Consider the following 22694-nt stretch of genomic DNA (forward strand, 5'->3'; position numbering starts at 1 on the left):
GCTGACGGCTGACTTTTCCTGGAGACCATGGAGGCTCGAGAGGAGGGGAGTTATGTCTCCAGAAGACAGCAGTGCCAACACAGAGTCCTAGGAGTTACGTCTCCAGAAGACAGCAGTGCCAACACAGAGTCCTAGGAGTTACGTCTCCAGAAGACAGCAGTGCCAACACAGAGTCCTAGGAGTTATGTCTCCAGAAGACAGCAGTGCCAACACAGAGTCCTAGGAGTTATGTCTCCAGAAGACAGCAGTGCCAACACAGAGTCCTAGGAGTTATGTCTCCAGAAGACAGCAGTGCCAACACAGAGTCCTAGGAGTTATGTCTCCAGAAGACAGCAGTGCCAACACAGACTCCTAGGAGTTACGTCTCCAGAAGACAGCAGTGCCAACACAGACTCCTAGGCCCAGATGAAATGCTGAAGCTAAACAAAGCAGTAACAAAGGTGTACACATAAATACAGACCCAACCTCAAGTTGACAGGAAATACAAGGTCTGAGACTCAAGGAGAGAAGGGAGAAGTTAGAGTATAACTGTGTGGAATAGCATTTTAAGGTGTGCTTATATTTGTGTATGCTGTGGAACATTTGCTTAACAATGCAAAGATGGGTTGCATTCCTTTATGGGTCCATTTGTCTAACTCTGTGAAGCTGTGTTACTTTGCCTGTTTAAAACATCTGGTTGGTTTAATAAAGGGCTGAATGACCAATAGCAAGGCAAGAGAAAGGATAGGAGGGGCTGGCAGGCAGAGAGAATAAATAGGAGGAGGAAAAGAGGGATTGGGAAGCAAGAGAAACCAAGGAGAGGGAAAAGAAGGGGCCAGCCATGGAGTAAGGGTGAATGTAGGATTATAGAAGTTAAGACAGGTGGTGGTGGCACATGCCTTTGATCCCAGCTCTCGGGAGGCAGAGGCAGGTGGAGCTCTGTGAATTCGAGGGCAGCCTGGTCTACAAGAGCTAGTTCCAGGACAGCCTCCAAAGCCACAGAGAAACCCTGTCTCGAAAAACAAAACAAAACAAAAAGATTATAGAAGTTAAAAAAAAGGAAAAGGCCAAGAGGCAAAAGGTAGACAGGATAATTTAAGAAAAGCTAGCTAGAAGCAAGTCAAGCTAAGACCAGCATTCATCAGAATAAGGCAGACTCCGTGTGTGACTTATTTGGGAGCTAGGTGGCAGGTTCCCCCAAAAGAGTAAAGAACAAAGACCCAAAATAGTAAAACAGCCAACAACACATAACTCCAAGTGGACAATGACGGAAAGGAACATTACAGGTAATGGAATAGCGAGGAAATCTACAAATTAAAAATCAAGACAACAAGAGCATACAGACTGGGAAAGGCATCAAACTGAGGTCTCCTCAGGCCACAGCTGTTCTAAGCTGGAAGTAAACGTACAGAGGGCCTGTCAACGAGCCCTGATGAGCTAAAGGTTACATTGTCCCATCTGGTGAATCTCTGAGCCCACAGAAACTGCACATCCTTGATGGAGAGAGATAAGATGGAGTAGTTAAAATACTCAAAATAGGTTGAAAAAATAATGAGGATGGAACAGATAAAGCAAACAGTAAGGAGACAGATGTAATCAACTGTTAACCAGACGAAACAAATATCACGAGTGACAGAAATGAAGACATCTGTGCCAGCTACACAAGAAGTTAAAGTGAATTAAAGGTTCTCATTTAAAGATAAACTAGATGCTAATCAAAGGGAAGCTGGCACGGCTGTATTGTCATCAGAAAAAAATAAAGCATAAAGTCAAATGGATGAGTAGAGGTAAACATCTCTTGACACTCCTCAGGCAGATGCAACGGCTTCACACCTGAATGGTCCTCAGCAGATGAGATGGCAAAAGGGAGCAGGCCGCTTCCTGACCATGGTGGGCATTTCAGAATGGTCTCTGGTAAAACGTGTGGCCGAGGACATGTGGACTGAGGAGGTATCCTGATGAGGGAAGCATGGCCCCAAGCTTGCCGGAAACAAGAATGCCAGCAGCCCCCGGCGGCTATCAGCAAGGCCATTTCCTTGGATTGTGTCTGCAGAGCTCAGCCTTAGAGATGAAATATTGTCCTCTTGGGGATGAAAGGCAGGCTTACTCTACGAGCCAAGCTCCGAAGCTAAGACAGCAAATCCACGACGTGTGAGGCATCTACTTGGGCCTCCGCGTTGTCCCCAGACACGCAGTAAAGAAGTGCAGACAGAGGAACTCTCTTTGCGAGGCTCGCATGACTTGTCCTGGATGGACAGTTGCTAAGAGCATCACATATGTAAACCTCTGAGTCTGGAAATACGTAAGTGGGATAAATTACTCATGGTCATTGAGTTAGGGTTTTGTTACGAAGATGAGGTGTGACTTATATTAGAAACGAATTAATTTACCATTAAACTAATTTTCATCAATTTAAATTACATTTGGAGGAGAAAAAATCCCCAGTACACACATAAAAGCGGAGAATGGCCATGAATATCAGCAATCCCAGAAGCAGATCCCAAGAGCTCACTGACCAGCCAGCCCAGCAGAAACAGAGAACTCTCGCCTGCTCAGGCTCCCTGTCATGGAGAACTTCAGGTTCAGGTTCCCAGTCATGGAGAACTCCAGATTTAGGCACCCTGGCACAAGTACTTCTGGGCATGGAGGCTTCATGAGAAGTTTCATTTATTTTATTTTTGAGATTATAATATAATTACATCATTTCCCCTTCCTTTTCCTTCTTCCAAACCTCCTACATACCCCTCCTTGCTCTTTGAAATTAATGGTCTCTCTTTTTCAATAATTGTGGTCACATACATCTATGTATATACATAAATATTCCTAAACACTCAACTCACCTGCTCTGTCTCCACACTGTAACTTGCCTGTATGTTTTCAGGGCTGACCATCTGGTATTGGATAACTAACAGGTGGGCTTGTCCCAGAGGAAGGCTATTTCTCCAGCTCTCAGCGTTTCTTAGCTAACTACAGTTCTTTGTGTAGGGTTGAGGCCTCCTGGGCTTTCTCCATCACGCTAAGTTTTAACATCTGTTAGTGCATGTCCTTCTAACTTGTGTTCTCAAACGGCCTTGGTTTTTCTTTTGTGTGTGCACGCATGCATGTGCACATATGTATACACCTGAAGAGGCCAGAGAATAAGATTGTGTTTCTCCCTATTTTGCCTTCCACCATATTTTAATTTTTTTTAACATTTTATTTTATGTGCATTGGTGTGTGGGTGTCAGATTCCCTGGAACTGGAGTTACAGTTATGAGCTGCCATGTGGGTGCTGGGAATTGAATCCTCTGGAAGAGCAGTCAGAGCTCTTAACCACTGAGCCATCTCTACACCTCCCACTTTAAAAACACTTGTTTACTTATTTGTGAGTATGATGGGGAGGCTATCTATGTATGGCCTATATGTAGAGGTCAGTGGACAACTTGAGGGAGTTGGTTCTCTTCTTCTATGATATGAATCCTAGGGACTGAATTCAAATCATCAGGCCCACCAGCACACCCACACACATGTCCACACAACATGCACTCACCCCCACATGCTCACACATGCACACCCATGGACACACACACACACACACACACACACACACACACACACACACAGGAAATACTTTTCAGCTGTGAAAGAGAAAAATCTCCCATTTGCAACAACATGACTGAGCCTGTGTGACACCAGGGTAAGTGAAACAAGCCAGGTACAGAAAGACAAATACCATGTGATCTCATGTGTGGAATCCAAAAACACTACATTCACAGAGCAGAGAGTAGAAGTATGGCTATAAGACATGGAGAATGGAAATTTTAACTAAGACAAAATTCTGAACAACCCAATTGTCTACCATAGCACAACACATACACGTCTCATAGTCTGTTCCGACAGTCACACAGTAAGCGGACAGTGCCCTCAGAAGCAGGGACGAGCCACCCTGGAGACAGCGGGGGAGGAGGGTGGTGTTTCTTGGTGGCTGGGGTGGGGACTCTGGAGGATCTGTTGCTAGACCCAGAGGGACATGCAGCGGCTGGACGGGGTGACTGCCCAGAGGTGCGGTGCCGGTAGAGTGGGCAGCCCTGGGTCTTTTCCAGAAGGGAAGACCAGAGGGGTCTGTCTTACACTTGCTTGTTCTTGGTACGCGTCAAGAATCCCACTCTGACTGTTCTAGAGGAAAGAAAGGGTTAGAAGTCACAGGTGGCAAGGGTGACTGAGGCTGACAGGGGGTCAGTGTCTTTGGGACTGGACATGGGATGGAGACGGAGATGGCTATTTCAGGGTGGGGTCCTGCCACACTGCCCTTCCCCACAGACACCCACTTACCGAGCCACTGGCAGTTTTCCTGAGTTTTCCTTCCTGCCTGGGAGTGAGAGGTGTGCCATGTGTACAGAAGAGGCCTCTGGCCTTCGAGGTCTCCTGTGCTCCACCCCAGACTGCTACCGCTCTTTCTTCTTCTCAGGGTAGGAGCGGAACCGGGACCTGGGGGCGGGGATGTTCAGGAAGGAGGCAGAACAAGCTGGCCCTGTCCCCCTGCCAGGCCAGGGTAGAGCCAGGACTACAGTCAAACAGGTACTGGAACCCAGATGCTGGGCTGGCAGGCTCCTTTTCCTGGGCAGAGGCTTTCGGGCTTCCTTCCTCTAGGTGGGGCCCGTGAATCTCCTGTGCAGGTGCACAAGGCCTCGCCAGGCCAGAGGTCTAGGGAGTAGTTGGCAGCCCACTCCTTCAGGCCCCGAGGGAGGCCGTGTCTCCCCAGATGCCAAGTTTATTGCAGTTTTTCTGTACTTGCAATACCACGTTGAGAAACAAGCACTATAGTATGGAAACCACGGAGAATGAATAAGACTGGAGTCCCTGGGAACCGTAGATGCCAGGCATTCCTACACAAATAGTGGTGTTTAATCCTTGTCCTGGCTTCAGAGGTGACTTCCAGACAGCCAGCTGCTCAGCCACTGGCTCCTCAAAAACCTGATCGTGAGTCCAGATGTTGTCCCAAGAGGGTCGTGTTAATATTCATCTAGACACCTGCAGAAATGCTGGACCCCCAGGAAGCCTGCCACCCTGGGCAAGGAGGGGGACACATTCCCTAGGGATCCACAGGCCGAGGATGCTACATGCCCAGCCTTGGTTCACAACCGGCGCCTTCCCCAGCCCTTCCCCGAAAGTTAGGCATGCAGGGCCTTCCTGTGGCCGCTCCCGGGTCTCCTCTGGGCCCTGTGGCTCTTGGGCCAGACAAGGAACACTGTCTTCTCTTCAGGCTGAGCACCTGTTGCTGAGATAAACAAGGCTGCCGCCGGGATGTCACCGTCCGGGGTGGGTGATAGAGGTCCCAGGAGGACCTTTCAGGACGGTTGATGGTGAAATCTGCAGCAGAGGTGAGTATAAATGGTCCCTGCTTTCCAGGGGTGCCCTCCCTTCCTTCACTGCGGCCAGCCTTGCCAGGACCAGGCTGTGGTGGGGCAGGCTGAGATTCCCTGGGGAAGATTCCTGTCCAGCTGCCTTGGGAGGCCGGGAGGTCTCAGGAAGCAGTGGTGACTATGAACACAGCGGGGGCGGGACGGAGGAGGCGGAACATCCTGGAAGAGTGGGGCTGCCTACCCGCCTGCATGCCCACACTCCTCCCATCCCCCATTTCCCTTTCTGCTCCTTCAGGAAGGCAGCCCTGGCTAAGGAAGCGGAGAGGCAGGGCTGTTGGCATTTCCGACTTGTTTGAAGTCAGGAACGTGGAAATGGCCCGAGAGACTGAGCAATGTGGCCTGAGCCTGGGCCAACACCCTGGAGTCCAATGCCAGAGGCTGCTCTGGGCAGGGGCTCTGGCTTACCAGAGAGGCTGCTCCAATTATGCAAACATCAAATCAGAGAGGGCGGCACATGGGTTCTGTCAGGCGGGGACTTCTCTCTCCCAACCCAAATAACAAAGCTCTCCTGACCCCAGGCTTTTACACTTGTTTTGATGACTGTAGGCATGTCTTTCATTTCCTGGCAGCTTTCTGGACAATTAAGATTCCTTCCACAGGCCCAGTGGGGGCTGGTGTCCTGGGTAGCAGGTGGGTGGGAGGGGGTGTGAGCATCCTTTCTTCTCAGCCATGGAGAGAAGGACTCCTCAGCAAAGCAGTCTGTGCTCAGGCTGGCAGGGACGTGTCCTTTCTCTTGCTCTCTGTGAGCAGTCAAGAGTCTCCCTTGGCCCACTTTCCGGTATGATGTAGAACCTGTACTTGGTCTATGCTCGTGACTGCGTGTGACCAATGATGCTCCCTTATGCTCTGTCTCCAGCTGTCTCTGAACTGTCCTGTGTAAAAGGAGCCATTGCTTCACCTCCAGCAACCTGGCCAGATGCTCCTGCAGTTTCGTGTTCAGCAGGGCCAGAACCCAGGCCTCTGGGTATGCCTGGCCAGTGAGTAATGACTGTACCTTGCCTGGTGTCCATCACTGGCCAGGCCACTGCCTCCTGGACTCTCCTCAGACCTTGGGCCTTTATGGTCCTTCCAGCAGTGCCAGAGGTAGGCTTTCCAGGCCAAGCCTGTGGTCTCCTCCTCCCCACACAGAGCGGGGACTTCTGGGTACATCGGTCCTCCCTCTGGGATCTCATCCGAGTTCTCATCCCCAGGGGCCTCTGAGGCTGCGTGCCTGCTCCACTTCCCAGCCTGCCCTCCAGGATAGGGGGCAGACGTTTGCCTAGTCTCAGGGGCCCCCAGGGGGTGGTCTGTCCAAGCTCAGAAGGCATGTGGGCTGGGCTGACCTTGGTGTGCAAGTTTAGGGTCAGGGATCTGCCTAGAAGCTGCCCATTCTCTCTCTCTGTACTCCCAGCCAGGCTGGCAGAGCCTTCAGGAGACATGAGTATGGACTGAGTCCCAAGTACAAGGGGGCAGGGCAGTGGATGGATATAGTAGGTGCTTAATAATGGAAGTCTGGTTATCTATGATCACCCCAGGGAACTATTTCTGACATGACTATAAATGTGTGTGTACATATGTCATCATAGCCACATCTGAATCCATTATCACAATACACACAGAGATGTAGGCACTGTAAGTTGAAACTGATCCATCCCATTCAAACCCAGTACAAAGCCACATTTCATTTGGTGTTTCCTTCCTCTCTGCGATCTGCAGTTGTTGTCTCTAACAGTGATGTTCACTGTCCTATTTAGCTTTGTCAATTTGACACCGCCCAGAGTCGTCCGAGAGGAAAGCCCCAACTGAGGAATTACCTAGCTCCAGCAGGTCTGTGGCCACACGGGTAGATGACCACCTTGATGACCAGTTGATGCAGCCAAGTGTAGGCGGTGCTGCACCAAGGCAGGTGACCCATAGAGCCAGCTAGGCATGAGCTTTCGAGCAAGTGAGTGGGGGTGGGGGTGGGGTGGCGGGGGTGTGTGCCAGCAAACAACATTTCTCCACGGCTCTTGCCCTGATGTCCCTTAATGATATGGATTGTGACTTGGAAGTGTAAGCTAAATAAATTCTTTCTTCTTCTAAGTTGCTTTTTTGTGTGTGTGTTTGTTTCATCACGGTAACAGAAAGAAACTAGGACACTCACATTATTCTTTGCATATTTACTCTTCCATTCATTTAATTTCAGAGTTATACACACACACCCCACTGTGAAAAACAAAACTACATTCCAAATTCAGTATTTGTTTACCATTCTTTTTAGTTTGTTTTGCAGGGATATATATAGTCAAAGTACTTCATTAAAATTACTTTCTAAAATTAGCACCAAAGCAACTATTATAAATATAAGACATCAATGGAAGGAAAAGAGAAATAAAAGATGCAGAAACAATCCAAATAAAACTTCCATTAGTAAAAAATAAAACAGCAGAGGGTTAGGAGAGGGCTCACTCAGTAAAGTGTTTGCTGCCCTTGAGTGTGAGTCCTAGAACATACACAGCAGGCTGAGTATGGTGGCTCATACTTGTAATCCCAGCACTGGGGAAGAAGGGGTGGGTGGATCCCTGGGGCTCCCTGGTCAGTCTATCTAGTTGAACACACAAACGAAGGTGATCTAAATGAAATTGCCAAATAATGCGTGGGGGTGACAGAATCCCAGCAGGACATCTCTTGCAACCAAATCAAGTTTCCACTCCTGGGATTGGGAAACATCTAATTGAGTTGTTGGTCAAAGGGGTCCCATGAGAATCCCCAAACAACACAGGCTGTTGCCAAGACTACAGGTTGCTTTCCTCAAGCTAACAAGGCTCCATTGTTGCAGACAACATCTACACAGCTCATTGAACACAGAGAGGTTGAGCTGCTGCCTACGGGGAGCCTTCACCTCCACACACTAGTGTCTTTGGTACAAGAAGATACTCCGCACACTACAAAAAGAGAAATATAAACAAACACCAAGCCAGCCACAAACCCTTTGATCTACAATGGTGTTCTGTCTGCAAGATATACTAGGGCAAGCCAGCTGGTGGCAGTGTACATCTTTAATCCCAGTATTTGGGGGGCAGAGGTAGGCAGATCTCTGTGAGTTCGAGGCCAACCTAGACTATGAAGGGAGTTTCAGGATAGCTAGGACTGTTACACAGAGAAGCCCTGTCTCAAAAAAAATATGCTAGGGCAATGGTGGCACAAACCTTGTAGGAGTAACCAACCAATGTCTGATTTAAAGCCCACTCCATGAGATGGAACCCAAACCTGACCCTGCTTGGGTGCCAGAGACTAGATAGATAACCCAGGGACCTAGGGTAAAACCAAATACTACAGGTCTGAAAAACTGTAGTGATAAAATGACTCCTGTTGATATTTTGCTGTACTTATAGATCAGTGCCTTGCTCAGCCAGCATGAGAGAAGCGTCCTCCTGCAGCAGATGGGGACAAATACAGAGACCCGCAGTGAGACATGCAGAGAATAAGAGAGCTTGGAACACTTGACCCTAAACAGGATGTCTCCATCCAATCTCTTCTCTCAGAGCTCAGGGAGCACCATGCAGGAGTAGGCAGAAAAAGGGTAGAGCCAGAGGAGAGGAAACACACACACACACACACACACACACACACACACTCACACCCACACACACACACCCACTCGTACATACATACGTATGCTACAGGATATTTGATCACACTGTGAACCCTGAGTTTACATTAATTAAATAATACCTTGGGTCAGGAGGCAGGGCCAGCAACTAGTTGGCAGGAGGTAGCCACACAGAATTAGAGGGAATCTGGAAAATGGACAGAGAAACACATAGGAAGTAAGCAGTAAGGGAGCGACTTTGGTTTGGTGGTCTTTTTGGTTTGGGATGGAAGGAGAGACTCTCACTTGCTGGGTTGCTGTCTAAGGAGGAAGGCCAGCTGGTTGCTCCTCTGCCTCTCTGAGCTAGCAGGTTTTCACCCCAGTATCTGACTCTCGAATCTTTATTTGTAAAATAGAACGATACTTAGTTAAAAACTACATTTTGCTGCAAAGGGAGAGGCGGTTACGGTGGGACACGGAAGTCCTGCCTGGCCTTGGCCTGAGCAGTGGGGTTGCAGACCTGCAGTCAGTAGCTGAAACAGTGGTAGATTCAGGTGAGCTGCTGTGCTTGACAATAAAACAACAACAACAACACACAACACAAACAAACAAAATAAACTGCAACAAAAACCTCCACAAACCAAACCAAGGCCCTCTAAATCAACATGCTCAAAGCTCACATGAAGTCAGAGACTGAGGCAGCACGCACAGGGTCCACAGCGTCTGCATGGGTCTGCACCAGACCCTCTGTGTCTATATCATGGCTTCAGTTTAGTGTTTTGAAGGGACTCCTAAGTGTGTCAACGAGTGGGTCTCTGATTCTTTTGCCTTCTCTTGGGCTCTTTTCCTTACATTGGTTTTTCTTATCCAACTTCCATGTGATAGCATTTTTATCTTATTACATTTATTATCTCTTTTTAAATTTATTTTTATTTTGTGTGCATTGATGTTTTGTCATGGGTGTCGGATTCCCTGGAACTGGAATTACAGACAGTTGTGAGCTGCCATGCGGGTGTTGGAAATTGAACCCGGGTCCTCTAGAGGAGCAGTCAGTGCTCTTAACAGCTGAGCCAACTCTCGAGTCATCTCTCCAGACCCTTATTATTATCTCTTAACAGCCTGTTCCTTTCTAATATGAGACAGAAAGGGGGCGAATCTTTTGGGAGGGGAGATGGGGAGGAATTCGGAGGAATAGAGGAAGGGAAAACCATAATCAGGATAAAATATGTTATTATATGAGGAAAGGATCTATTTTCAATAAAAGAAAGAAAAACATAAAGCAGAAAAATGAATAGAAAAGAAAAATCCAAATCAGACCAATGAGATGTCTCAGCAGGTAAAGGTGTTTGCTTCCAAATCTGGGTACCTGAATTCCATCTATGGAACCCACATAGTGGAAGGAGAGAACCAAGTCTTGTAAATTGTCCTTTGGCCTTTGTATGTGTGCTTTGACACGTGCCCCTCCCCAAGTCAATAAGATGTAATAAAAAGGAGTACTGAAAATAAAGGGCCCAGAGGAAGGGACTACCAACCACAGAAGGACATTTCGGTGAGCTCGGGGTTAGCTGCACGCTGTGTGATGTGCGCACGAGCCCTCAAACGAGGGCGGCAAGAACAGAAGAGTTACTTGAAGACAGTGAGAAGTCTCTCAGATTTCACGAGAGCTAGATAACTGCAGGCTGTAAGTCTTTATGAACCTTGGGCAGAAGAAATACTTTAAAAATGCCACAGTAACACACTCAAGAAGCAAACTGTTGGAAAGCTGCAGTCTAAGGGAAGGGGACACGTTAGACCCCCTCTAGCCGTAGAGAACGGCAGGAGACACTGTGTTAGGAACTGTGCAAATACAAAGCCAACGGAACACTTCCTTTACAGATGGAACGTCCAACCCAGAATTCTACATCCACACTGCAGACATAGTTTTCAAGACGAAGGTAAACCAAAATATTTCTCAGACAAGATAATGTATGCTCAGCAAGTGAATGCTACAAGAAATGTTACAGGAAGACTTACGGTAATGTTGTGAAATGGGAAGCCACTTCAAACGAGAAAGGAAGTCTGAAAATGGCAAAGCTAGGTAAACAGAAAAGACCATCTAATTTTAAAATCCCCTTTAAATGACAACTGGCTGTTCAGGGCAAAATATTAACAGTGTATTTGCTTATTAGCTACATGAAACCATGGCAACAGCGTGAAGCAGCATGGGGAAATAGATGGATGCGATTGTAAGGTCCTGACACTGAATTTGAAGGAGTGAAATTCTATTTGAAGACAGAATGTTGGCCAAAGGAGTCCCGTATGCTCCCCCAACTCTACAGGTTAAAGCTATTGGTTACTCTCCATAACCTGATGATAAGGTCCTACTGCTGAACACATAACTGTATCATTGAACATGGGAGAAACTGAGTTGGTGCCCGACTAGGAGCTTCACCTGTACTGACTAGTATTGGAAATCACTTAGAATGCTACTGGAGAAGAAAAGTAATTCACTTCACTTGTAAATAGCAAATCAGGAGGTTAAGTCAGCCATACTGGTAACCATATCAAATGTAAACAGTAAAAAATGCTTCAATTATAAAGAGGGGACTGCCAGGCAGGATAGAAAACACCCAACCTCACACCCTTTTGCCCTTACCAGAGAGAGAGAGACAGAGAGAGAGAGAGAGAGAGAGAGAGAGAGAGAGAGAGAGAGAGAGAGGGAGAGAGAGAGAGAGAGAGAGAGAGAGAGAGAGAGAGAAGGCCACCATCATCTTAGTGCTGTGAGAGTTCTGGAAGTCAGAACAAGAAGTCGTGCCTGCCGTAGCCAGCTGCAGCTGTCTGTGCTATCCATCTCTCCACACCTTCTCCTGAAGTCCTGGACCTTTAGGAGGTTCACATCTTAGTCATAAGACAAGTGTCAGAGCCGCATTCAGAGAAGCAAAGAGGCAGGGCTTGGCAGCGAGGAGCCTGCTCAGGAAGGGCCTCTCGGAGGCAGGTGTGGGAAGGGGAAGAGACCCAGGGTCCCATGGCGTTCTCAGCTCTGGTGTGCCTACAAGTAGAGAGGGCAGACAACAAGCAAGGCTGGGAGCTGGGCATCCGATGGAGATGCACCTGCAGGGGACAGAGCCTGGACCAGGGAGACTGCAGATTCTGAGAACTGGTCCAGGGAGTAAACAGGACTTCAGCTTGGGTCCCACTACAGGGGCACAGTAAGAAGGTGGCTGGACACATCTGACTCCCAAGTTCCCCTTCCTCACCCGCCCTTCTCACTCACGCTCTGGTCCTACTTTCCCAAGTCTAGCCCTCACTGTACGGGACATCTGGCTGCCAGCTCTGGCCATCTGGAAAATCCTCTCTGACACACATAGTGACCTGTTGAGACCCAGGCCCGAGTACAAGTAAACCCTGGCGTCAGACAGAGGGAGACCTCCCTATCCACTCCATCGGAGCTGAGCCAAGGCTCACAAAAGGAATGACAAGGCCAAGATGACAAAGCTGCACGCAGAGAAAACACGGAAGAAGCCGCTCGGGGCCTGCTGTCTGCGGGGCAGAGCTGGTCTGCGCTCTGGGGCAGGCGGCCAGCACATCGGACGGTGTAGAATCAGGCCTTGCCTCAAGGGAGCGAGAACTGAATTTCCGGCATCAGGAGTTCAAGTCAAGCTGACTGTTAACAGTCCTTCTTACCTTTGGGGTCCACTCTCCGACCCCTAAGTCCTCACTGCTTTCCCACCCCAGGCTCCATATTTCATGTACTGGCCCCTCAGTTGCCCCCAAAGACCAGTATAGTAAGTAGTTTCCCAGGTGCAATGGTCGGGGAAGACATGAGCTTTAACATGGCTGGAGGAGCCACCTGAAGGATGGATGGAGATGGCTTTCAGAGTGCCACCACCCTGTCCACCCTTTCAGGTTGTATACACAATTGGGAGACCCCTGATCACACCTCAGCCACTGTACAGACTCCTGGCCCTTGGCTCACATGGCGCTCCCTTAGAAGGTCATATGCTACCCGAGACCACAGCGGGGGCTCCCGGTGCCAAACAAGACGTGATTCAGACCCGGCAGGCCATACCGCAGCTTCAGTCTTTACTGAGAGTCTGGTAGGACAAGTTACAGCCAGCAGGTGGTGGGCAGTACCCCAAACCCACCGGGAGCTTCTTTCTTACCTGTGTTCGAAAACCTCAGCAACAATGTGTGCGCTCAGCAATTTCAGGGCCAGCTAAGCAGCAGGAGAACCTAGGTCCTTTCTGGACAGGGGCCACCCTCACGGTAAAGCAGTGAAGCTGGGGACATGTCTGCGCTTCTCTAGGGACAACTCAAAAAGTGCCAGTCTCATGCAGGGCGCTTCTGATTTCCACTGGGATGTGGGGTGACACAGAAGATTGGGAATGCATTCTTTCACTTACTCCTTCAACGAGCCTACTCTTCACCGAGCTGTGAGGGCAAGGAGAGCGGCTGACGCCATACCTCACTGTGTGGAGCTGGCTAAGCCAGCGCAGGGGCAGCCTCTCAGCCAGAGGCCTGGGGACACTCAGCAGACACCCTGCTCTGGAGTCAATGCCTCCTTTTCTCCACGTAGCCTTGGCAGTCACCTGCCCACACGCCCCAAGCGCTGTTCCAGGCCAGATACGTGGGCATGGCTTCCTGCAGGACTCCATTCTCTTTCCACCGATGAAAGGGGAGGTGGGGTACACTGTGCACACCATGTGCACATCGGCTGGTATTTTCTAAAGTGTGTTTCAGGGAGAGGCTCTGGTAGGGCGTGTGTGTTTTTTCCTAGGAGCCAGGGGTTGGTTTCTCATGTTAAGAGAGTCAACCATTTCAATAATATTTTCACCTGCGCCTTGGGAGTGGAAAATTCAAGGCTAGCCAGAGTGCTTAGAGACCATACCGACAGAGCTCTGCTAGGATGCCCTCACATTCCTGAGATGCACAGGCCCCCTCCTTCTGGGCAGAGCCAAAGCTCAGCTCTTCCTGTCTACAGCTTACTTGCAAGAAGCCCCAGGCTAGAGGGATCTTCAGGGACGGCTGCCTCTCCTCTCTCACCTGTCACCAGACATTGCCACCAAGGCGAGGGGGCCGTTCTGAGTGGGTACAGGGAGTCAGCCATTAGAGTGTGGGATGCTGAGGCAGTGGGCTGGTGGCTGTGGGAAGTGGGGTCCTGGAGATGGCGGTGATGGTGGGCAGTGGTCGACACCAGGAGGATGAGAACGCAGACTATGAGGCTGGTGATGGCGGCCGTGTTCAAGAGGGCGGGGATGCCAACCTGGGCTGAAAGCGGCCGTGCGTGAGAGGCAGCCTTGAGAGTGCCTGTGCTAGCACCGATGGTGGGGCGCTAAAGGTGACTCACATTGGATACGGCAGAGGGTCTGGTTAGGAAGATGGTGTTTTAACTGCAGACCAAGATGGCTCAGACATCCCCAAGCGGATAGGGTGATTTCAGAGATGTCGGGGCTGGTGAGAAGCGTGGGCGTCTTCACCACAGCTCACCCGTGGCTGTGCACAAGGGATCGGCTCAGGGTCAGACCCTGGGGACATGGAGACTGGCACTCAGGCTTTGCCATCCACTGACACCTTTCCTGCACTCGTTTCTGGGGGTGGAGAGAGGACCTTTGCGAGTCCTGTTTAGAGGGTCTGAGGCTGGGTGGCCAACCTCAGGGCAGAGGCGTAAACCCCTCCACACTGCCCCTAGCTGCCAGCCCTGCCCAGCGCAGGTCTTCTACAACTAAGCAAGTCACGCCAGAATTCCTTCTGGCCCTGGGTCTTGAGTGTTAACTGTGGGTGAGCCTGAAGTGGCCTAGAGAGGATTGAGACCATCACAAGTCAGATGTCCCCCAGGGGGAAACTGGCCAGAGGTCGAGTGCTCGTGGCCACATAACGCTCTGTGAAGGAACAGAAGCGAGGGTCCCCACTCGGTTCTGGGGGGCCAGTAGCTCTGCGGATGCCTGAATACCCAACTCTGCCAACGTACCAACAGGTCGGGCCATGAGCCTCAGGGGCGCGCCGCGCTCCAATGGCCTGGCTGTCGCCTAGGTGCCCTGGCGGGGCGGCTGCTCGCCCCGCCCTGCCCACGCCTCTCCAGCCAGCCGCTGTCCGGCCTTGGCGGCGGGAGGGAGGAAGCGCTGTCCTCATTCCACCTCTGGCTGCCGCGGTGCCAAGTTGCTGGCCGCAGCGGCAGCGGGAGTTGGGGCGGAGGGCAGCGGCGCCCTCCCCGGAGCCCCCTCGAACTCGGGGTTACTCACGTAGAGTCCGGAGTGCTCGGCGCCGAAGAACGGGAAGGGTACCGAGACGGGCTGCAGCCCTGAGCCGCCGTCGTCCTGCTTCGGGGTGACGGCGTCGCCGCGCTTCGTGCCGAATGGGTAGAAGTCGGCGAGGGCCACCGCAGCGCGCACCCCGCGCGCCCCGAGCCCCAGGGCTGCGGCCAGCAGCAGCGCCCATGCGGCGCCACGGCGCATCGCCGGGATCTGAGGGCGGACCGCCGGACTCGGGCAGGTGGCCGCAGTCACCGCACGGCCGATTGGCCGCACCGTCCCCTCTCGCTATCACGGTCCGCGCCGCACTCGGGGCGCAGCGGCGCTTAGCAAGGCGCGAGGCAGGACCGCGGACCGCTGGCCCACCTCCGAGACCCGGGTTTAAATAATCAGCCCAGGCGGCCACCCGGGAGGGGCGGGGATAGGCGGGGTCATGCAAATAGTGTCATTTTTAGCTTGCTGGTCTTCTGGGCGGGAGGGAGCCGGAGCGAGCCCCTGTCTCTAGGCGCTTAAAGCTGGGCTAGTACTGGTTTGACTCCACCTCCAGCCCCGTGACCCCCGCGCTCTGGAGCTCCCTTGCGGTTGGGCTTTCGTGAGGTGAGGACTTGTATTCTCCAGGCACCAGCTTGGGGCCTGCCCACGAGGGGTGCCTAGCAGTTCTGAGGCTCACTAGTTAGTTGCCCTAGGTCTGATTTTGGACAGGCTTCCTGTGTGTCCTCTGGGGCCCCTGCCTGGCCAGAGCATCTTTCCCTGATAGAATGTGTTGGGTTCTGTGCCTGCTAGGAAGCCACTCTCCTCTCATTGGCTTTCTCACAGGGAGATGCCGGTGGCAGCCCCAATTCCACCGGTGGAGGCTTAGGGAGATACAGATTTGCCTTAGTGCGACACTAAGAAGAGCTCATCACTACTCAGCCCTGTTCTCTCCAACCACACAGCCTTGCTTTTACCCTGAGTGCCCGGCGCCCGTCCCCCCCGCCCCTCCCCCTTCCCCTCCCGTTCCCACCTCAGCACTTCTAACCCCGCCTCCCCCCGGGCATGTGCCTCGGAAGTTCCTAGTAAAGCCCCACATCTGGGTTTGTGTTTGGATCTGCTTGGGAACTTCTGTCAGGTCCACGGTGGTGGTGCTCAGCAGATCGTTGATGGAAGGCTGCCTTTCCAGTTGTGTGAGGCAGTGGGCAGCAGGACATGGGGTCTGGACTGCATCCCTCTGGAGTCCCCTGATCAATTGTGGGGTACCAGGGCACAGGAGTATCTCAGAGCTGGGCCTGTGGGTAGGCAGGGATGCAGGCTGGGGCCTCTGATCTCCAATCAGGAGAGGTGGCACTGACATCTATGACCACCTCAGTGCCCTGCCCTGTGCAGATTTTCAGGGAGGCCTGGAAGGCAGGGTTTGGGGGTAGCGTGGGATGGGAGGCTAACACAGATCTCACAGATCTCCCTGTTGTTGCTGGGCATTGCACACACACACACACACACACACACACACACACACACAGAGGCAAAAAGAGAGGGGGGAAACAGCTTTTTTTTTTCTTCAGGTGCTAAAAATATTATCAGGAAATACTTTTCAGCAATGTGCTGTTTTAGGTCCCCCTCTGGACTCAAGGGCGCCTTTGTCTCTACCACAGAAAATCCACATCTATCACAACCCAAATCGTTTTTATCAAGCAGGCTCATGTTCTGCAGCAGGAAACTTGAGCTCCCCAAGAGGCCTGTGACACTTTAATTTAAGGCCCGGCTGTGTGCGCCTGTTTTGGTGGGGGAGCCCCAGAGCCACCCACCAGATGTTCAGGCCTTAGGAATCCGTGAAGGTCAAGATGGGGGACACTATCCCTGTTCTGCCTGGTAGGGGGACTGGGCTAGTCAGCTGGTCCCACGAAGCAGGCCAGAGGCTGCAGCCCACCCCCGCCTTTTCCTCCTTCCTTTGGATAGAGCTAGAGAAACACATGTTCCCCTGCACCAGCTCTTCCCACCATGCGGTACGGCCAGGAAAGTCCCCACCACTATGGCCCTTTACCATTCCGGGACAGAGTCCAGGGCAGGAGAAGCTCCTAGCGCACCCATAAGTGGGACTCGATGGTTCACCTAGACAGAGGGCTGCCACACCTGCACAGCATCTGCCCACGAGGCCTGCCAACCTCAGCACCATGACGTGACCTTTGCTATTGATCTGGGGGGGCAATTAGCTGGAACTCAGCATGTGCTCCCAAAATGGCTACAACTTGCTTTGCGTGGAGCAAATAGGGTCAGGAAAGGCCAATGCAGTGGGATTCAGGCTGCGCTTTCCCACCTACTTCAGTGGGTAGTGATGCAGGAGTTGGCCTATGGAAAACCCTGAGTCCACTTGAGGTACAGGGTGGCCAGGAACATAGGCATGTGTGGACCTGGGCTCCACCAGGTACCTTGGGCTAGGGTGGGGGGATGGGGGGTAGATCTCCTGCAGGGACAACTCTATTTCCTGTTTTCCTGAAAACCCGAGGCAGCTGACATAGGATGGGCTTGTAGACCTGGAGAAACCACAGCCGATAAAGTCATGCCGCTGGGATATTTTTAAAGGCATCGGGAAAACTCTGATGACACCATGCCAAGCAAAACATTTGGGAAACAGCATTCAGAGTAGCATGCCCATTACAGCCATCCTAAATGTGTGTTCTGGAGAAAGGAAGTGCTCAAGTTTCTCCTCTGCAGCAGTGGGGTTCAGATTATGTGTGCTGGTGTGATCTTTACATGCCTCCTGCGAGGTTTTATTTTCTTGTATAACAATCTTGCAGTCAGGCACGGATCACATATTCCAGATGGTCTCCAAAGAGTGGGTCACCCAGGAATACTGTGGTGATCGTGGTTTGTGTCATGAATTCTGTGATGCTCTGCAGTGACAAAGTTGCCCAGTGACATTTCTCAGATGCATCTCCATTGTTAAAAGACACAGGATGTATTTTTAAAATATTAACGTTTTAGACATCTCAAATAAGCAGTGCATGTCGGTTGCATCCTGCTCCAGCAGAGTCAAGAGGAAGGAACCTTTGCCCCCTGCTCCAGGTCTGATGCTGGCCAGTCTCTTGAGGTGACATCCCAGCTCTTAGTCTGGCCTTCTCTCCAAATTCTCCCTGGGCTCAAGCCCTTCTGTTCTGTTTGTTTTCTACTTACAGTGACCTGAGAAACTGGTAAGGCTGGTGGCTCCAAATTGGGGCATCCAAGGGCGTGGCCAGAGCCCCTTGGTCAGAGGGAATGTTAGCACCCTCAGTATAGGTTGCAGGATGGCATGTGTCTGTCAGATTTTGTGTTCTGTCTCCAGTAAGAACTGGGCCAATGCCTGATTCTGGGCCCTCTGTGCGTGTGTGTGTATCTGTTTGTCTGTCTGTCTCCTAGTGTTCAGAACCCTGGGAGATATCTCTTCTGTGTTTTGTGCTCCCCAACCCCTGAAGTGGATAGGTGGGCAGAGGCTCATCTTTATGATGCCAGCCGAGGAGCTACACATGGGGTCCAGGGTCCAGCCCTGAGACTCCATGTGGCAGGACTTGGCCTGAGGGCTGCTTTTTCGTTCCCATAGACACACTCAGAGAGCCTGTTCAGATTGCTTGGGTGAGGCGCAGAGCTGAGACACCCATCTGAGGCTAAGACCTCCCAAATGGATGCTGGGATCCATCGGACTTGGTACAGGCCAGGAACCAAATGTGGGCCAGTCCAAAAAGAGAAACCGCCCGCCTTTCTTTGGAGGTGGGGCTAGGCAGTTCCAGCAGTGAGGTATCAGAGCCCTTTCCTCTCAAACTTCGGGGAGGACAAGAGCCAGAAGGCCCCCATCACCTGCATAACCTGAATTGTTCACCCCAGCTGCCTCCTTTGTTGGCCTCACCTTTGCCGAAGGCTGGATGTAGTTTGCATCCCTGTGCCTACTGTTCCATTGGGCAGGTGGGTTGGGGCAAGGCCCGAATGGAGTGAGCTGTGGGGTCCTGGATTTGACACACTGGCTGCCAATAGTCAGTTACCCATCTGATCTTGGCCCAGCTGCAAGGAAGTTTTCATCACCCACGAAAGGTGATCTCAGAGCACGGCCATGAAGGTCTTCTGCAGTCGCTACTCTGCCCAGGGCAGCAATCACCAGACTCTGACACACACCAGTGTGCACATGTCTTAGAAAATGTTTAGAGAAATGCAATATATATATATCTTAAGAAAACATCTTTTCCCCATTACTTTCCTTTATGTTGAGTAAAAACAATATCCCCTGCACCAATTAAATACTCAAAGCGTGGCACTCTCAGAAGCCTTCAGTGTACTCTGAGTGCTCTTCTGAGCAGCCAGTGTAAAGGCCCCAGGTCACCAGGGAGCACCCTGGTCACGGTATCTTCCACTTTGGTGCTGAGAAGTAGCCAGGCCTCTCACTACTGAAGTATGTCCGTGTACATTTACGGGATACCTCCTCCGCTTCATTCCCACCGATGTCCCCGGGACACCAGTGAGCCCTGCAAGGACAGGAGGAGGAAGGCATTGACACTGTACATGAACTCCTTGAATGAGCAGTGGAGAACTCCCTGCCTCCTGTGGCAATCTCCGGCTTCTGAGCCACCCTCGTCCTTGAGCAGGGAGTTCAATACTACCATGCAGGAACTGCAGACCAGGAAGGAGGAAGGTGAGGGCCAACTAGAAAGACCTAGTTTCTCAGTCCTTGGTGGAAGGGCCATCCACTCTCCTCCACTAGGCTCAGTGTTCGCTGGTACCTGGAAACCGTAGGTGGGCACATGTCGGGGAACCTATGCCACCGCCAACTTGTCCTTTGTCCAGGGAAGCTGTCGCCCATGGGTCTCTGTGCTCTTCCTTTCAGGGCCCGGGCTGGACCCCCTTCTTCACACCGCCATCAGTGATGGACCTATCTGCCCACCTTGATGGTGCAGGTCTGGTTACTAAGTTCAACCAGAGGCCTGACAGGATGGCTGATTTTGAGTCCCTGGTGATCTCGAAGTACGCTGACAGGTTGTCACAGTCTTGGCCATAGCTACATGATGGCTATTGGATGGGCGCCAAGGAACCTCTGGCCTTTCCTGCCCCATGCCAGGGTCCTCGAAGATGCTTTGGGAGGTGTCGGCAGAAGCACAGCCATGTGGCAACTGCACCCTGTGATGCAGGCAAGCATTCACCAGCCTGGCGGTAGCTCAGAGGTACTGGAAAGTGTTGCTTACAATATCAAACAGGCTGGATGGAAAGGAAGACAAGTCATTCTGACCCATGCTAAATAGGGGAGAGGCATACAGATGCCAACAGGTGAGGCAGGAGCAGGCTGTGGTAAGATGACAACCTTCGTCTTCATAGCAGCCAGAGCAGGATCCCCCACTGGCATTTCCCAGCATTTTGGGTTTGGAAATGGGAGATGCTGGAACAGCTTCATATCTCCAACGCCCCTGTGGCCAGCGAGTCACGGGACTTGCATCTGAGCCATTTCCAGCCACCTGCCACCGCTCCGGGACTGCAGTTCCTGGATGGGGAAGATCCTGCGGCCTCTGGATGTGGGGTGTGGTGGCTGGCCTTGCAGGACATTGTGTTTTTGGCTCTGGCTGGTGGAAATGTTTTCCATGTGTTTCCCTGTGTTTACGGAGCTGAGGGCATGGATTGCAGCCTGTGGCGAGGGAGCTGGTCTGACAGGGCCCAGCCACCAGTGCTTAGCCCAAGAAGTGGGTCCAATCTGAAAATGGAGCGCAAGGCCCGCTATGGGTCTGAGGGGTGGCCAATGCAGGAACGAGTATTGAAGAGCAGTGACCAGCAGTGCGGTTCAGCCCAGCTGGAGGCTAAGGTCCCCAAAGGCAGGACCTCTGCAGTCTGGGGAGGAGTTGAAGGGATAGTGTGCTTCGGTTGGTGGCTGCCTATACGTGCATCTTGTCACAACACACCGATGTTTGTTGAACTTGGCCCCTATAGTATAGTGTGCATAGTACAGGACCCTAGCATCTCCTCCAGAGATTGCTGTCCCGGCTGGTTGATGCAGGCCACCCAGCACAGGAGTGCAGGGAAGGAGCTGCAGCGAAGGTTGCTGCTTAGCTCAGAGCATCTCGTCACCCTGGGCCTGCTGCTGTTCCCGCCGTACTCTCTGGTCCAGCTGTTTCTTCAGGCTAGCCACCTAGGGACAGAGCAGAGCCTCAGTCAAGTCAGGAGCGACCTCAGGAACAGAATCACGAAGCGTTGTGTCAGGAGGGGCTGGGAGAGGCTACACAGTCCTTGGCTCCCAAGGGAGTATGCTGGGATGGAGTATGCAGGTGGACAGCTGAGGGACTCATCCCGTCCGCTCAGGCATGCCATGATGAGCATCCGAGCATCCTGTGAGTAGTGAAGGGGATTTACTTTTTCTGTGAAGGCCAGAAGTGTACTTAGAAGGCCTGGGTTAAAATAAGCATTGCTAGTGGGTCGTGGAAGCTGAATCGGGCAGCTACTTCATCTCTCTGTATCTGTTTCTTTTCCTTAAAATAAGGGTGTGACCACCAATGGCCCTAAGGTTCTGACTACTCAGCAGTTCAGCCGTGGCAGGCTCAACGCACACACGTACTGGTGTGAGTGTACTGTATGCACACTCCCCAGGATCTGTGAGATGCACTTTCCCAACTCACTAAGCTGCTCACATGCTGGTGTTCTCCCTGTGACTCAAAGGACAAGTGTGGGGCCACCACGGTTAGCTGTACACCACAGGCAGTCTCTGCATGTCACTGGTGGCTGGCCAGTCTGACAGGAATCATCCTCTCAGTGGCGGGCAGTGGAGGTCCAGAACCCACGTTCACTGAGCTGTAGGCGATCCATGGAACCACTCATAAAGGGGTGGGCATACAGAGTATGCCAGAAGTCAGGGTTCCCGACAGCGGTCACGTGGTTACCCTTGCGTGGGGCACTGTGGGAAGAGGGGCCCTTCCTTTCCCCTCATGCAGCCCTGCTCATAGGACCTGGCTTCTGGCCCTACCTGCCTTTCCAGAACCTTCACCCTCTGCTGATGTGCCTGCTCACGGGACTCCAGAGCCTGTGTGGCCTGCAGCTGGGCCTTGTGGAGCCTCTCGGCCTCAGCTGCTAGGTCCCGCTGGTGCTGGGCAGCCAGGGCTTGGAGCCGCTGGGTGTGGGCCCGTTCCAGCTCCGCCATCTGGGCCTGGAGTGAGAACACAGGCACTGAGGGCTGCTGGGATCCTGGGGTCAGGTCCAGTGGGATGCCCCACCCTTTCTTCGGGGCTGTACTTCCTGTCTTGGCCCCACTGCTTTCGGCTGGGGTGCTGGCCCTGGTCCAGGACCAGCAGCAGACCTGGAGCTGGCATCCATACTCAGCCCACAGATTTGAATCCAGGCCACCTGCTAAGGGTTTTGCTGGGCTGGAGCCCAAGCCACAGGAGTGTGCCTTAAATTTGTGTGAACAGCATCCCAGGTTCCCTTGGAAGTCATTGAATATTGATGATCATCCATCCTCCCTAAAGGTAGTCAACTGGAATGGGGTGTGCCCTGTGGTGGAAAGGGAGACTGAACCCTCAGAGGAGCACAGGGTGGTAGTAAGCCCCGGGCCTAGGAGACATGTAT

The 22694-nt window shown here is 52.0% G+C and overlaps 2 protein-coding genes across 2 annotated transcripts in view; both read right to left on the minus strand.

The window, feature by feature from the left end:
* Positions 1-15514, minus strand: part of Sned1 (sushi, nidogen and EGF like domains 1) — a 56564-nt gene extending 41050 nt beyond the window's left edge. Inside the window, 1 exon segment of the mRNA XM_005077204.4 lies at positions 15150-15514. Coding sequence (XP_005077261.1) covers positions 15150-15362 — 213 coding nt within the window. The 5' untranslated portion in view covers positions 15363-15514.
* A 2175-nt stretch (positions 15515-17689) lies between these two features.
* The window catches only part of Crocc2 (ciliary rootlet coiled-coil, rootletin family member 2), a 57874-nt gene continuing 52869 nt past the window's right edge, over positions 17690-22694 (minus strand). The window contains 2 exon segments of the mRNA XM_040752995.1: positions 17690-21267; positions 22096-22275. Of these exon segments, the coding sequence (XP_040608929.1) occupies positions 21190-21267; positions 22096-22275 (258 nt within the window). The 3' untranslated portion in view covers positions 17690-21189.

This window comes from Mesocricetus auratus, unplaced genomic scaffold (assembly GCF_017639785.1).
Source record: "Mesocricetus auratus isolate SY011 unplaced genomic scaffold, BCM_Maur_2.0 Super-Scaffold_100010, whole genome shotgun sequence".
Classification (NCBI taxonomy): domain Eukaryota; kingdom Metazoa; phylum Chordata; class Mammalia; order Rodentia; family Cricetidae; genus Mesocricetus; species Mesocricetus auratus.